Here is a 16,463-nt window from a genome sequence, read left to right as displayed (position 1 = left end):
AATAAGCCTGGAAAGTTGCAAGAGAGTTGTCAGCATCTGAGTCCTGGATGGTATGTCCCACTAAAAAGTGAGAAATATCTTTTATTATGTGAGCTTAAGTAAAAGCTTACATTACTATTAAGTGTGAGAGTTACACACACAGTTCAATAAGTAAAGAGAACAGTTTATGGTACACTTGGTTAATGCAGAATCACCAAATTTGAGGATTGAGAGGGACTTTTACAGTTATCAATTTAGGCAAGGATGTCATAAGAATTGTGCCACTTCCAAATTACGTTTATTTTTCTTCTTTTAAAAAGTTATTTCAATTTTTGTGCCATAAGTTATATGATTATAAAATAATTAGGTGCTGCTAAAATCTTGGAACAGGAAAAGGGTTCAGATTATCTCCTAGTTAACTCACTAACTTATGCAACTAAAAGATTGTTCAGAAATTAATGATAAACTTGGGGTCCAAACATAGAACTGTTTTACTTATTCCTCTTAAAAAATACAGAGATTACTGAATTTGGTGTTAAGATAATTTAGATTGGCAACTCTGCACTTATAATTCTTGTACTTTAAGCTCTGTGTTGTTGGGCCAATGGCTTAAACTTTTAAATGTAACTTCCTTTAGTGAGGCTAAATATGGCTTGCAGAGAGTCAAATGAGACCAAGCAACAATACAACAATGACACTGCTGGTGACAAAGATATCAACATTTATTTAGCTCTTCCACAGGTATTGTGCAAAGTGTTTTAAACTTGTTTTAAGACTTAATTCTTGGCTGGGCACAGTGGCTTATGCCTGTAATCCCAGAACTTTGGGAGGCTGAGGCAGGCAGACCACCTGAGGTCAGGAGTTTGAGACCAGCCTCACCAACATGGAGAAACCCCATCTCTACTAAAAATACAAAATTAGCAGGGCACTGTGGGGCGTGGTGGCTCATGCCTGTAATCCCAGCTATTCGGGAGGCTGAGGCTGGAGAATTGCTTGAACCTGGGAGGCAGAGGTTGCGGTGAGCTGAAATCGCACCATTGCACTCCAGCCTGGGCAACAAAAGCAAAACTCCATCACAACAACAACAACAACAACAACAACAACAAAACTTAATTCTTACAACAGTCATATAAGGTGAGGGCTATGGTCTGCATGTTTGTGGCTGCCCACCTCCCTGCTTCCCACAAATTTGTATGTTGAAATCCTATTACCTAAGGTGATGGTATTAGAAGCTGGGTCCATTTGGGAGGTTATTAATTCATGGGGGCTCTGCCTTCATCAGTGAGAATAATGCCTTTATGAAAGAGTTATCAGAGAGTTGCCTTGTTCTTTCTGATATGTGAGGACACGGCTAGAAGGCATCATTTATGAACCAGGAAATGGGCTCTCACCACACCCAAATTTTCCTTGATCTTGGACTTCCCAGACTCCAGAATTGTGATAAATAAATTTCTGTTGTTTCTAAATTACCCAATTTGTGGTGTTTGGTATTGTTGTAGCCACTCAAATTGACTAAAACAGTGGGTATTATTAGAGTTGAACTTTGGACAAGGTGGGGGTTAGGAGGGCTTACTCCCTGCATAGTCCAAAATCTGCACATAACTTTTGACACCCCAAAATCTTAATGATTAATAGCTAAATGTTGACTAGAAGCCTTACTGATAACATAGTCAATTAACACATATTTTATATATTACATGTATTATATACTGTATACTTAACGATAAAGTAAGCTAGAGAAAGGAAAATGTTATTAGGAAAATCATAAGAAGGAGAACATATATTTACTGTTTAGTAAGTGGAAGTGGATCATCATATAGATCTTCATCCTTATCATCTTCACATTGAGTAGGCTGAGGAGGAGAAGGAACAGGAAAGGCTGGTCTTGGTCTTGCCTGTCTCAGGGTGGCAGAGGTAGAGAAAGTCTGTGTATAAGTGGGCCAGCATGACTGAAACCAATGTTGTTCAATGGTCAACTATATTTTCACATATGTGAAAAAAACTTAAAAATTCAAGGGGATATATTGATGCAAATTATTATTAGGAGTATTATATTTCATCTGAATGAAAAAGATCATGTTTTATGTTGGGAATCCCCACCCAACTGTCATATATTTTGAGGGTACTAAACGAGGTCCTTTGGGTAAATAAATGTTATGCTTTTTAATAGCTATATAAGAAAAAACAGAAGCATGACATCTTATTTTAAAATAACTTTTCTAGAAAAGTTTATTTATGTACATCTATATCACACATATGTATACATATTTTTTTCCTGCGTTGAATAAAGTGGAGGCTATCAGTGGTCACCAAATATTTATGTGATCTCCTACATTTTCTAGAACTCTGACAGGTAGGATAGAAAGATGTAATCAATCCTGGCTAATGAAATGTGAGCAGAATTAATGTATATCATTTCTGGGTCAAGTAGTTAAGAAGTAGATATGTCTCCCCCATTTTTCTTTTCTCCTGCGGTCATGATCTTGGAGGACATATGTTCCAGATGGTATAATAATAAAACGGAGGAGGGAATCTTGACTTGCATTGAACTTGACTGAGTTGCAGTAAGCCACTGAGATATTAGTATTTATTTGTTATTACGGCATAGACTTGCCGATTCTAGCTAACACAGTGCACTGTGTCTTACTCATAATTATATCTTCTCCTGAATGATAATATTTATTCACCTAATGAATCTGGTTTAGTACCCTCAAAATATATGACAGTTGGGTGGGAATTCCTAACATAAAACATAATATTTTTATTTAGATGAAATATAATACTTCTAATAATAGTTCATATCAATACATCCCCTTGAATTTTTAAATTTTTTTCACATACATAAAAATATAGTTGACCCTTGAACAACATAGGTTTCAGCTGCGCTGGCCCATTTGTACACAGATTTTCTCTGACTCTGCCACCCGTGAGACAGCAATACCAACCCCTCCTGTGCCTTCTCCTCCTCAGCCTACTCAACGTGAAGATGACGAGGATGAAGACCTTTATGATGATCTACTTCCACTTACTAAACAGTAAATACATATTTTCTTCCTTATGATTTTCTTAATAACATTTTCTTTTCTTTAGCTTACTTTATTGTTAAGTATACAGTACATAATACATATAATATGTAAAATATGTGTTAATTGACTGTTCATGTTATCAGTAAGGCTTCTAGTCAATATTATGCCAGCATAATGTGATAAATGAAAGACCTGTTTGGTAAGTAAGAAATTTCTTACAAAGTAATATGAGTAATACAGTACAAGTAATACAGTAAGAACCCATAACTTTATAAAGTAAATATCTTAGATACAGATAGGCTAGATTTAATTGCTTGAAGCACTAAAGATCACATTCTTTCGAATCCCCGCATATCACTTCACTAACAAAAGATGATAGTATTTATTTGGCACACCTGGATAAATAGTCGTGTTTACTCAAGAGTTGGGGTGACTGGCCCGGGAGTTCAGTCTGCCTTAAGTCCTCTCAGGCATGCTAGGGTCTAAAGGATCAATATCTTCACTCATTTATGCCATCCTGTTTAGGAAATTTACCTAAAATCAGTCTAGCCAAGGGGCCTGATGTGCTGTTTTATGATGCTGGTCCTAGAAAACAAATAGAAATGATTCAGATTTCAGCAAGTGTTTTCTTCCTGATTTAACTGTGCCAATTGAATTGAACAAATTTTGATTCTTCAGTTTCTTCATCTGTAAAATAAGGAATTAATCTCTAAGGCCCCTTCTGGCTCAAAAATTCTGTAATTCTTTATGAGCAAGGGAATATACTGCATAGTATGTGGAGCTAGCACAAACTGAAATGACTATTTTGTAATAATACAGTAAAACTGATCAATGCAGGCAGCTAAACCATGTAATTCAATCCCTGAAGTGGGTTTTGTTCAGTTTGGCTGTCTATAGTCATCACATAAATTGAGTGATTAGGTAACCATGGTCTCTGTATGAGAAGCCAGCAATCTGCAGTCGAGCTGTGGATTCTGAAGGGACTGCCCACATTTCACACAGATCATACACGCGCAAGGCTTATGCATATGAAAGTGCGGTGTATATCAAGCTCATGTATAGAAAAGTCACCAAGGGCTGGAAAAACTTGATTCACATGCTTACAAAGGAAAATGGTTTAAAACATATTTAATATTAAATTTTAAAAGCTGATAAAACACTCTGTGACTTGGAAAATTTCTGTTAACATGTTGTTTAGTTTCACGTTGAAACAATAAATATTATCTTATTGACTTAACTACTTCTAAACTAGCAAAATATTTTAATAACAATTCATTATCATTTCAGAAATTCTGAAATGAAATTCTGAAATGAAATTCTGAATTCACTATAATTCAGAATTTTGCTGCACGTGAAAATGTTCCATATGCCAAGGTGCAGCCTGGCTAGTTATTTTACCCAGGTTTATAAGTGACATATATCGTTTTGTACTCTTTTCCCAAATTATATTAATAACTCTCTTATAGTTGTCACATATGGCAAACAGACCAGGAGCATAGCCCCTGTCTGTAGCATTTAATTAAAATGCATGTTTTGCTGGAGGATATTCAACATGGATAATGTTTCTCTTAAAGAAATAAAAGGCATATCACCAGTTGATTTTATGATCCTTAATTTAAAAATATGAAGTTAGCATGCTTATTTTCCATATTGACAAGCATATACCACATGTCCCTCTGAACTGTGATTCCCTTCCTCTTGCAGCTTGCTTTTTCTCCATTAAGCGACGTAAATCTCTCTCTCAGATAAGACCATGCTGGTGCACCGAGAGTTAATCCAATTAAAACAGTATAACTAAATAATAGGAAAATATTTGCTGCATATAGAAGGAAAATGACATTTGAGAACTCATTTATTAGATTGACGAACTGAGACGTCTGATGCAGTGCTCTCCTGATATGCCTGGCTGGTAGTGTGGGCTTCAGTTCCTGGGTTAGTTGACAGATTATGCCATGCCTCATTAAGGCGGACTTAACGCTGACTACATCTGTAGACTCTTTTGTATTTTTGTTTTATGTTCAGTGTGAAGAATGTAAAGTGTTTGTGAGATTTCTTCTGAATATTCTTTCTGGATATTCAAATAAATGTGGTCACAGAATGACAGTTTCTCATTTAGGCCTCATGTAGTAGAGACAAACTTTATTAACACCCATTCTGGTGGTGTGCCTGCACCCATCTTATTCTTCTTTACACAATGTTTATCTTTGCTCCTTCCCTACACCCACCCTATGCTGTAGTCACATTGATTCCCCCCACCCTGCACCCCTCTCTCCCACTTCCTGATGATGCCTATTCATTTAAGACTTGAGTCCAAACATCTCCTTTGCTGTGAAGGTGGCTCCTGGAGTGATGGCAGTGGCAGTGACTGAAGGAGGCCTGAGGAACACTAGCACTGCCTTGGCACCGTGCATCATGATTTATTGCCTATACTGTCATTTAGCTTTTCACCTTTTATACTGTGTCTTCATTTGGCTTCTTTGAACTTTATCTTTTGCTTTTATCATCCCGCTCTTTAGCTAAAACCGTCCTTTTTTTTTTCATGAAGATTTAACTCTACCTTGACCATGAGATCATTCATTTACAACCTGACCCAGCTCTGGTGCCCGACTAATGACTTGTGCTTTGTCATCTCACTTCCTAAAACTCTGCCTCTACTTTGGTTCATGATAGGTGATACCTGTTCCCTTTGGTTTTCTTGACTGAGGAGGTTACCCATGAACAGATATTGACTCTTGCTGCTGGAACTCAGAGTTCTTCCATTGCAGGCTGGTAGAGTCTATGGTACCTCAAAGGCTTATTTGTATGCAACTAACTTTGAAAGGGAAAGTGGCAAGAAAACTGTTATTTTTGGAGGCTACTGTAGGGCTCACAGTGTGGATTTTTAGTGAAAGTAACTCTGGTGCAGTAGCCAGATACAATTAAGTTAGAGACAGGAGCATGAGATAAGTACAAAGGGTGCATCTGAGGAAGCTCAGGGGTCTCTCAAGTGGCTTGGGGTAAATTCTACACAATGGGTGCACTATAGAGAATGATGGCATATTATCCTTTTTCATTTAGAAATGTATAACTTCTGTGGGAGTCCCAGGTAGAAGATGCTGAACACATTTTCTGGGTGTCTATGAGATTTCTGAACGGCCTATAAATCTGAATCCTAGCATGATTATCAGGCTGATGGGGTAACTTTCATGTGACCTTGTCTTCTTGTGTTCTTGGAATAAACGTTCACAACTGAAGGTAAACCACAGGTGTTTCTGCCTTGCATTTCTTAGGAAGAAAAGTGTCTACCTGTTGGAAGCTCATGACCTCTTGGTGGTAAAGTGCTCACTATTGCCTGCAGCATGCTAGGTCTTGTCAAACCCTCTGCACCTTGGGCTGCGCAGTTATCTGGACATGTGCCAGGTTCAAGCTCCATCCTCTGTCTTCCTGCCCTTGCTGCTCTAAGGTAAGACAAATGAAAGCTGTCTGAGGGTCTCAGATAGTTTTTCCAGCTTCCATCCCATGTAGCACAAATAATACATAGATTTTTCAATAAATATTGCTTGATTGATCTAGAGTCAATGAGGTGGCTACTATCTAAGATGAGTTCTCAAATAAAAGTGAGTTTGCCTGCCACAAATATGTGTGCGTATGTATTTATGAATGTGCTTGCATATACACAGAACATATATCATAAATGCTATGTACACATACCTATTTCCAATACTTGGAATGTATCTGACCTAAATGCTTGCTGCCATAGCCAGAAAGTCAAACTTAGCTTCTTTATCAGAAGTTTTAGCAAAGATGAATCAAATTCTTTATTATCCAGTGCTTATCCCAGGAGGTTTTTCCACCTATAACATATGCAGGTACAGTGTTGCTAAGTATAGAGGCCACTCATTGTCCCTCCAAAGCATTTGTTGTGTTTTCTGATGTCATGATACCTCAGCTAAGTACTGCTAAATCATTACAAATGTGGCTACAGTTGTTGAGTGCTTTCATTATCATCATAGTTCTAATACTGCCTCCCAAAGGAGAAAATTATTTGGGGCAAAAACATTAAAAAATGAATATGCTTCTATATATAATCTCAGTTGAAAGGCAGTATTAGCTGTATTTTTGATTTTGAAGTGTGAAATACTATTTTTTTGAGGTGAAGAAATACTGTTTTTTTGGCCTTAAGGAAGTTATATCAAATGATTCCTCCACAACTGCCATCAGTTTTTACTCTGTAATTATTCCATGTCTCATCGCTGACACAGTTTCTGCTCCAGTAAAACAAATGTGCTTCTTTTGTATATCTCAGATAAATGGCCTTCAACTTGCACTCTTTTATTCCCATTGGCTGGAATGCCCTAACTTCTTCCTGCCTTCCAATGTTCTTTAAAATTTCACTTACAACTCATTTTTTCCTTGTTATCTTTCTGGATTAAAGTCAGACAGATATGATTACCCTAGTCATCCCAGAACACTCCTATCACATTCCAGAATGAATACCAATCAGAATGAATGATTGCTTCAGTTTCTGCCATTTGACCATGACTTTGACACATACACAGTGGCATCTTAGTCATTTGAGATTTGTGAGTAGAATGGGGATGGTGAAGTGCTGATGTGTAGCTCAATGAAAAGGCTTTGAAATATTGAGGGTTGGGTACTTTGGGAGCATCAGGAGAAAGCACCCTTGGAATTCCCTTTGCTGGTTTCTGGCCAAAGTGGCCCTTTCCCTCAAGTGTCTCAGAAAGCCATGACCATTGGTATGGGGGCCAGAGAGAAAGGACAGGAGTGGATGATTTGTGAACACATGAGAACTTCACAGAGAATTTTGTCTCTGAATTGATGCAGGTAACAGAAATTGCCAGCAAAACACAGATGATTAGCTTAAATGTGAGAATAGAGTTGTCCTTACAGAAGATCTACCTTCTCTCGATTTATCAAAATGCCACAGAGAAACTGAGGCTACTTTAGGAGTACCAACTGCATCTCACTTTGCCCATCAAGCTGCCCTATCCTCTTTACCATGCTGTAGCCTGTTATGTGGGTACAGAACTGTTCTCCATCATGGCGTTTTCCAGACTCATATATGAGTAGCATCTGCTTTCAGTGCATCCCTTATCTTATCTAAAACACATTCTATTGTCAAGTATGGAGAAGGTTCTTTCCTTCTACCTTAGGGCACCAAATCCCTTGGCCTAGCTTTTTTTTGTCTTGTCCCTGATGGAAACTCTATGGTCTGAGCACACTTGGCTAAATATACTATGAAAGTTAGAAAAATTCTCTCTTTTTCCATGCTTGATTTCCAAGCTTATTTATTATTTTACCAATAAATAAACCAAATGTCTGCTCTCACTTTTCATGGAGCAATAATACTCAAGGTTCAGTCTTGGAGGTGGGAGGTTAGTAGGAGTCATGAGATAAGGGGCAATTATCTCATGATAATATATCACTATATGTGATCTGGCAATATTGAGATATTTTACAAATATTATAGTGATGTATTTATACTGCAGCATGCTAGGTATACTTTACAATAATATATATATAACATGTAGGTATTCTTACATGTGTATACGTCCTCTTGATTCACGTAAAATGTGGACCGGCCCATTCAGAACATGCAGCTTTTCTAAAGATTACTAGTTTCTTACATAGTGGCTAAGGTTATCAAATTATCTAATTTGTTTGAATGTAGTCAGCTAAACGGAATAAAATTCACTTTGGGAATTAGATTGCCTAGTGCTCTGTCTTTGGTGATTAGATCAACTCTATAATTACAAAATAGTAGCTTCATTTGGACCCCTTCAACACAGTGTCACCATAATACATAGTAGAGTGAATTCTCTTGTTAGTGAAAAAGTATAAGTGTTAGAGCTGAAAGAATCCGTATAGATTATTTAAACCTCTTCATTTTACAAGGGAAGAAACTGAAGTTCACAGAAATGACAATTCAATTGATACAATTAAATTTAACTAAAAACACTTGCTAAAAGTCTGAAGTTGTTCAATCAGTGTGGTTGAGGAGAATGTGACAGAGGAGAAAAGGTCTGTGTGTTAAACCACCAGCATAGGCCATTGTGAATGCTTTGACATTTCCACTGAAGGAAAAGGTGAACCATTGTAAGCTTTGAGCAGAGGATCAACACAAGGCAACTGATATTTTAAAAGGATCATTTTAGTTGCTGTGTTGAATGGATTAAGGGGGTTAAGAGTAAAAGCAGGGAGGTTAGGTGGCTGTTGCAGGAATCTGGGGGAGAGAGATGCTAGCTCAGATGTGGGTAATAGAGTAGAGGTCATGGGCAAAATAATATATTTTAGATGTATTTGGAAGGTGAAGTCAACAGGATTTCCTGGAAGACTGAATATAGAATATGAGAAAAAGAAAGGAACCAGGAATTACACCCACCAAGGATTTTGACCTGAAAACCAAGAGAATAGAACTGCCATTTAATAAGACAGGGAAGGCTATAGGTGAACACGTTTTATGGTAAGAGATCAGGAGTTCAATTTTGGACATATTGAGTTTGAGATGTTTTTAAGACATCTAAGTGGAAATGTCAGTAGGTGGTTGCATACATGAATCTGGAAGATGAAAGGAAATTCTTATAAAAGATGTAAATGTGGGAGATTCTGGCATAGATACGTAATTTAAAACTGAGGCAAAATGTGATTACCTGGGGACGTATTAGTTTGACAGGGAGTTCGTAACAAAGTACCACAACCTGGGTGGCTCAAACAACAGAAATTTGTTGTCTCACAGCTCTGGAGGCTAGAAGCTGGAGATTAAGGCATCAGAAGGATCAGTTCTTTGAAGGCTATGAGGGAGAATCAAGTATCTGTTTTATGCCTCTCTTCTAGCTTCTGGTGTTTGCTGACAATCTTTGGAGTTCTTTGGCTTATAGATGCCTCATCCTAATCTCTGCCTTTAGGTTCACATGGTGTTCTCCTTGCGTGTGTCTCTGCATCCGAATTTCCCCTTTTAAAAGGATACCATTTATATTGGATTAGGGGTCCACTCTACTCCAGTATAGCCTAATTTTAACGGATTACATCTGCACCAACCTTGTTTTCAAATAAGTTCACATTCTGAGGTAGAAGGGGTTAGGACTTCAACATGTGAATTTTGAGGGAACTCAACTCAACCCAGGAACCAGCCATAGATTTTTAAAAAAGAAAAGAAAAGAGGCTCAAGGATAGAGTCTTTGGAACTTCACCTTTAGAAGCCCAGGGATGAGAGGAGAAACTAGGAAAGGAGATTGAAAATGAGTGATCAGAGAGGTGGGAGAAAAAACAAGAGATTTTTGTCCTGGAATCAAGGGAGAAAGTGGAGCTTACATTCTTTTATTACGGTTAATTAGCCAATATCAGTTCACACCCACCAGACCATTATCAGCTCCATGAGTATCAAGAACAATTCTCTTGCACTGCTTTTTGACCATAGTAGATGTGTAATAAATACTCAATGCAATATTTACTGAGAGAACTAATAAATGAATGAATTTCTTTCCTTAAATCCCTATGCCTTACAGTTTACCCCACAGCGTGTTTTATTGCTCTGGGGTTCTACTTTTATTTAACTTTATTAATTTTATAATGCAAATACTCCAAAACAAATCATTCTAAAATTTGATCTATTTTTTCCAGCTTTTGATTTTTTTTTTCTATTCTTGATTTTTTACATAGCTTTCTTTGTCTCTCTTCCTTGGTTGGGTTTGCATATGTCTTGTCTACTTTAGTAGATCCTGAGAATATTAAGACCAAGAACTATGACCTTTATGTCTTCTTTTCTTCTCTTAGTGGCATATAGTTCAGTAGGTCTCCTCCAGTATCTACCCTGTCAATTTACTGCTTTGGATTTGCAATAATTATTCAATGATGAATTAACAGCCTGATTCTCATATTCACTTCAGAGAAGATTTTCACTGTTTTTTTTTCTGACCCCCTGTATATCCTTAGTCTCTGTAATTCTGTCTTGTGGATTTAGCAACAGATGAACACTTGCTTAAAGCAGATAAAATCCAAGATGACATCTTCAGGGCCTTTTTGATAAATAATGTTCAGAGAAGCACTCGTTCATTTAGAGCACGTATCCACTCTGTGATGTACCCAAAACACTAGGGCTTTGATTTTGTTTTTAAGCACCTATTTAGGCACTGTGATTGAGAGTCAAGTGAGAAATAGAAAAGAGAATTAGGCAGCAAGCCTGGATCACTGCAACAAGCAGCAACAAAAACTCCCTTCATAAGCAATTTGGGAGAGTGAAATGAGGTGGCTGAGGGTAGGAAGTACATATTTTTCTTTTTAATGAATGTTAGTTGTTTTATTTATCAAAATGTGTTCACTGGAAATATTTTGAGTTTTTCTGTAACTATCATAATAAACTACAAATTAATGACTATTTGCTTTAAACCTTGGCAAAATAAGTAAAATATCATTGAATGCTGTGATGTAACTAAATGAGCCACACTTTGAACAGACTACCCAACACAGAAATGTCTTTCAATTTGCTATATGAAGCATCCTTCAAGTCCATGGCAACAAGGTTTCACATATTTGCCAAATGTTCATGCTAGACTTTTATTTGGTTCACTGTTGGCAGAGAAAGATAATTATCTTCTTCCAAAAGCAGCTATACAAATTTTTAGTTTCTTTTCTTAGAAGTCTTTCTTCTACCACCACGAAAACTAGGGTATATCTGATCATTGGGATAGATTGTTAAGAGTGATATATATATATATAGACACATTTTCAGTAAGAACTTTTAGGAGATCACAATATGACATAGAAGAGAGAGGAAAAATGATTGAACCAAAAGAAAGGAAATAAAAAAGGAATAGAGCCTTAGTGACCTATTGAACAATATCAGTAAGTATAATATACATGTAACTGGACTTCCAGAAGGACGGGAGAGAAAAAAACAAGACTGAAAAATATTAAAAAGAAATATGGGCCAAAATTTTCTAAATTAACCTACAGATGCAAGAAACTCAGCAAACCCCAAGCAGGGAACATACAAAGACAGCCACACTGATGCACATCACAGTCATACAAACCGCTGAAAACTAAAGTTAAAGAGAAAAAATCACAGAAATAGCCAGAGGAATAAAAGACTTTACATACAGAAGAACCATGATAGAAAGACCCTTAAAAAGCTAAAAGAAAAACATATTGTCATCTCAAAGCCTATATTCCATGAAAACATCTTTTAAAATGGGCATGAGATAAAGACAATTTTAGATAAAGGAAAGCTGACAAAATTTGTTGCCAGCAGACTAGCGTTACGAGAAATACTAAAGGAAGTTCTTCAGGTAGAATGAAAATAATATAAGATGGAAATTCAGATCTACAGACAGGAATGAAGAGTTTCAGAAATGATAAATATATGGGCAAACATAAGCAACTACTCATGTTTTTATTCTTGAAATTTAAAAAATAGACAATTTAACATAAAAATAAAAACATTTTCTTGTGCTATTTACAATGTAGATACAAGTAAAATATGTGACATCAGTAGCACATAGGATGGGAATTGGAATTATACTGTGGAAAAATTGTTCCGTTTCATGTGAAGTGGCAGAACAGTAATTTTTATTTATTTTTTGAGATGGAGTCTCACTCTGTCACCTAGGCTAGAGTGCAGTGGCGCTATCTCAGCTCACTGCAACCTCCACCTCCAGGACTCAAGCTATTCTCCTGCCTCAGCCTCCCAAGTAGCTGGGACTACAGGCACCCGCCACCATGCCCAGCTAATTTATGTATTTTTAGTAGAGGCAGATTTCACCATATTGGCCAGGCTGGTCTCGAACTCCTGACCTTGTGATTCACCTGCCTTGGCCTCCCAAAGTGCTGCATGTTGTAATTCCTGAAGAAAAAAGTAAAACAATAATTAATGCAAAGTGGTATAATGAAAAAGCTAAAACAGAAAGTAAAATGGGACACCAAAAATTAAAAGACAAAAGCAAAAGCAGCTTTGGTTTTATCAGTGGATTTTCCCTTTCTCTAACATCTCAGATACAATTGTTTAGAAAATTTTGCTGGCTTTACCTTCAAACTATATCTACACTCTGACTATTTTCCACCACCTCTGCTGCTACTAGCCTGGTCTAAGCCACTATACTTTCAGCAAAAGTCACCTAACTGGTGTCTGGGATTCTATCCTTATTCCCAGTGAGGCATTCTTCTTAATACAGGAGCCAGAATGATTCCATTAAATATCAAAGTCCTGACAATGGCCTGCAAGACACTACATGCTCTGGCCCCAGGGTTTGTGTCTACCCTTATCTCCTATATTTCTCCCTTTGGTTCTTTCTACTTCTGTCACACAGTCCTCCTTACCATTCCCTTACAGGCACACCAACCATGATCTTGCCTAAGGGCCTTTGCACTGGCCATTCTTTCTGTCTGAATAGTTTCCTCAGATGCTTACAAAGCTAACTGCTCATGTTCTTCCACTTTTTTGCTCAACCACCCAAGGAGACTTAACTTGATTAACCTATTACAAATCATAATACTATATCAACTCTCCTTATTCCCTACCCATCTCTACTGTTTCTTTTTTCCTTTTTTTGTAGTATGTAATACCTTCTAACATATTATGTAATTATTTATTATATTTATTGTGTATCTTCCCCTAATAAAATAAATTTCCACAAGGGCATGTATCTCATTTTCTGTTTGTTTACTTTAAGCGATGCATATCAAGCACATAGAGCAGATGCTCAATATATAGTTGTTGACCAAACAAATAAATGAATAAGGAAGCAAAGCTAGCTGTTTTGTTCATTGAGAATACCTACTATGCATTCTCAGTATATAGTACAGTGTCTGGGCATAGTAAATGTTCAATAAAAACTTCTGAAGTGAGTGAAGTGGTTGCTCTGAAAATGGGACTCAATTATTTCAGAGTTGTTGTATATGGGCCCATTACAGAGTGCCACTTTCTCTATTCAATTTCAAATTTAATGAGACACAAATCAAGAGAGAAGATGGAGAGGTAAACTGCTTTTATTACTGCTAAGACTGATACTGATGAACGTGGCTTTTGACTGCAGGCACTCTGTTTATTAATAGTGAACCCCACAAATAGACAGACTTACCTATTCTGTCACAGGCAGGGCTGTATCACACATGAGTGGACCCCATGCCTGGAAACTTGCAAATGGAGGAAGAGAACAGAATATATGCTCTTTGTGTCTGATTTCTAAGGAGAAAGAAGAAAGTGATGATCCAAGCATTTTTCATTTATTCTTCTCAAAATTAGCATTTGACAAATAATTTCTTCTCTCTTGGGAACGAACAAGAAAGGGTTATAGAGGGTTTCTCTATAATGGGAATCTCTCTATAAGAAAACAAACAAAAGGAATAAGAGAATTATCTTCTTCATACTAGAACATAAACCAAAATCAATCATCAGTGTGAGGATAGTAATTGATTCTGTGGGTTTGTACAAACTTACCTTGGAAGAGAACGCAGATAGTGAAGATCCTAGGTCAGATGATTGAAGAAACATCTGATCTAGCTCCTGGTTGGAAGATAACAAGCTGTTAGTAGAGAGGGGAAGGGGAAGGATGCTGTCACAAACACTGGGCAAGGGTGTTGTCACAGAAACTAAGAGTCACAGAAACTAAAAACCGAGAGTATTTTAACATGAAAGGAGAAATCGATAGCTTCAAATGTGGCTGAGGGGTCAAGTAATCTGAGGACCAATGTTCACTAAATTGATGACGTCCATGATTTTGCTCTCCCCTGGACTGATGGAGTTGATGTCAGGGTGGAATTGAGACAACAAGCGTAGACAGCTGCTTTGAGAAGTTGGCTCTGAACAACTTTGATATGCTGGATGAAAAGGAAAGGAGAAAGGGAGAATAACATTGGGAAGGCACAGAGGTAGGTGTTAACATGGACTTAGGGGACAGTATGTAGCCAGATCATTCTGAGCAGAGACAGGGAAACTGACTTAAGAGGTGATGGGTACATAGTTAAATAGAATAGGACCAGATTATAATTATTCTAGAAACTCAAATGAAAATAATTTTATTTGATGTAGAAGGAAATGGATGGACTGGGAAGGTTTTTGACAATTTAGTAATGTACACTTATTAACCACTTATTGCCATTTGGTAACTCTGCTGTGACTGATACATAAATGAAGATGTAATGTATACATCTATGTGTCTTTTTATAAAATTGAGACAGGATACATATTTTCGGTAGCTCAATTTCAAGTTCTTCTCTAATGATTTGCAATGAATGCACTCATATTAGTCTAAATAAAAAAGTATGTATTGCAAGGATTCATGTGAAATCATAAAGAAGATGGACTATCCCAGAAATCTGAGGACAGTAAAACAGTAACTGTCAGCTAAATACTCTGAGCTGGTTAATTCAATTCCCCTTTCATTGTGCTTTTAGATAAAAAGTTGGAGAGCTAGGAACTTTATGCTTCTTTTTTGCAGCCCAAAAGCTAAAATTCTGGATGAGAACTAGATTCTACCAACTAGGTTCTCTTGCACAAGATTTTGGAGACAGAAGTGAGGCAGAGGCTGCCTTTTTGCATCTTTTTCATACAATATTCTGGAAATGTGCAGTTTTTATGCAGCAGCTCTCCAGTGTCTGTTCTCCAGCCTTCTCTCTGTTGAGGGATAGATATGCGTTGGAGGCAAAATTGCCTTCTTTCTTCTGGCAAACCTCCAGTTCTAGCCTTAGAGGTAGTAGCTTCTTAAGTTTGTTGGTTCTGAATGCTGTTAAAAGCCATTCTAGGAAGCTTACCCTAAATCAGCAACAGGAAAACTTTTTCTTTAAAGGGCAGACAGTAAATATTTTAGGCTTTGTGGGCCATTCAATCTCTGTTGCAATTACTTAACTCTGTGATAGTTTAAAAATAGCCATAGAAAATACATAAACAAATAGACATGGCTATTCCCTATAAAACTTTATTTTTACAAAAACAGATAGCAGGTGTGTGTTTGATCTTCAGGCTACAGTTTGCCACCGTCTGACCTAAATCTTTCTCCTTCAAGCTTTCCATTCATTCTGTAGCACCTAGTCCACTTCGTTAATAACATTGCTGCAAAAAGAATAGGTATGGTCGTTTTTGGTTTTTCCATTGACCTCTGACAAATACAGAGATAAGCTTGTATATCATTAAGGATGGGAACAGTCCCTTGACTGAAATTTGGAACAGTCTCCAAGTCTCAGTGACTTAACACAGCAAAAGATGAATTTCTCACACACACTAGACATCAAAAGCAAGTCAGCAGAGGATACTATTCTGTCTCCTTACTTGGAGTCTTGGGCTTATATAATACCTTCCTGTGAAGCATTGCTGTTACCCACATCAGAGAGAAAAGAGACAGCTGGAGAATAACTCTGGCGCTTAAAACTTCTGTTTAGAAATGACACATATCGCTTATGCTCATATTTCATTGGCTAAAATAAGTCAAATGGCCATACCTAACTTCAAGGGATAGGGAAGGACAATAT

At 37.2% G+C, this 16,463-nt stretch overlaps 1 protein-coding gene across 6 annotated transcripts in view; it reads left to right on the top strand.

The window, feature by feature from the left end:
- Positions 1-16,463, top strand: part of LOC460575 (uncharacterized) — a 510,143-nt gene that overhangs the window by 202,827 nt on the left and 290,853 nt on the right. For 4 of the 6 annotated variants that reach the window (XR_010155700.1, XR_010155691.1, XR_010155698.1 and 1 more), the window contains one exon: positions 6,275-6,447. Coding sequence is in view for 2 of the 6 variants with exons in the window: in XM_063806961.1 (XP_063663031.1) it covers positions 6,275-6,321 (47 nt within the window). In the remaining 4 variants the exon portion in view is untranslated. Of the gene's footprint in view, positions 1-6,274; positions 9,350-16,463 lie in introns of those variants that run through there. The other 2 variants (XM_063806961.1, XM_063806960.1) reach the window with 2 other exon arrangements.

Source organism: Pan troglodytes, chromosome 2 (assembly GCF_028858775.2).
Source record: "Pan troglodytes isolate AG18354 chromosome 2, NHGRI_mPanTro3-v2.0_pri, whole genome shotgun sequence".
Lineage (NCBI taxonomy): Eukaryota > Metazoa > Chordata > Mammalia > Primates > Hominidae > Pan > Pan troglodytes.
Note: the sequence above shows the minus strand (reverse complement) of the source record. Positions and strands in the feature narration are given on the sequence as shown.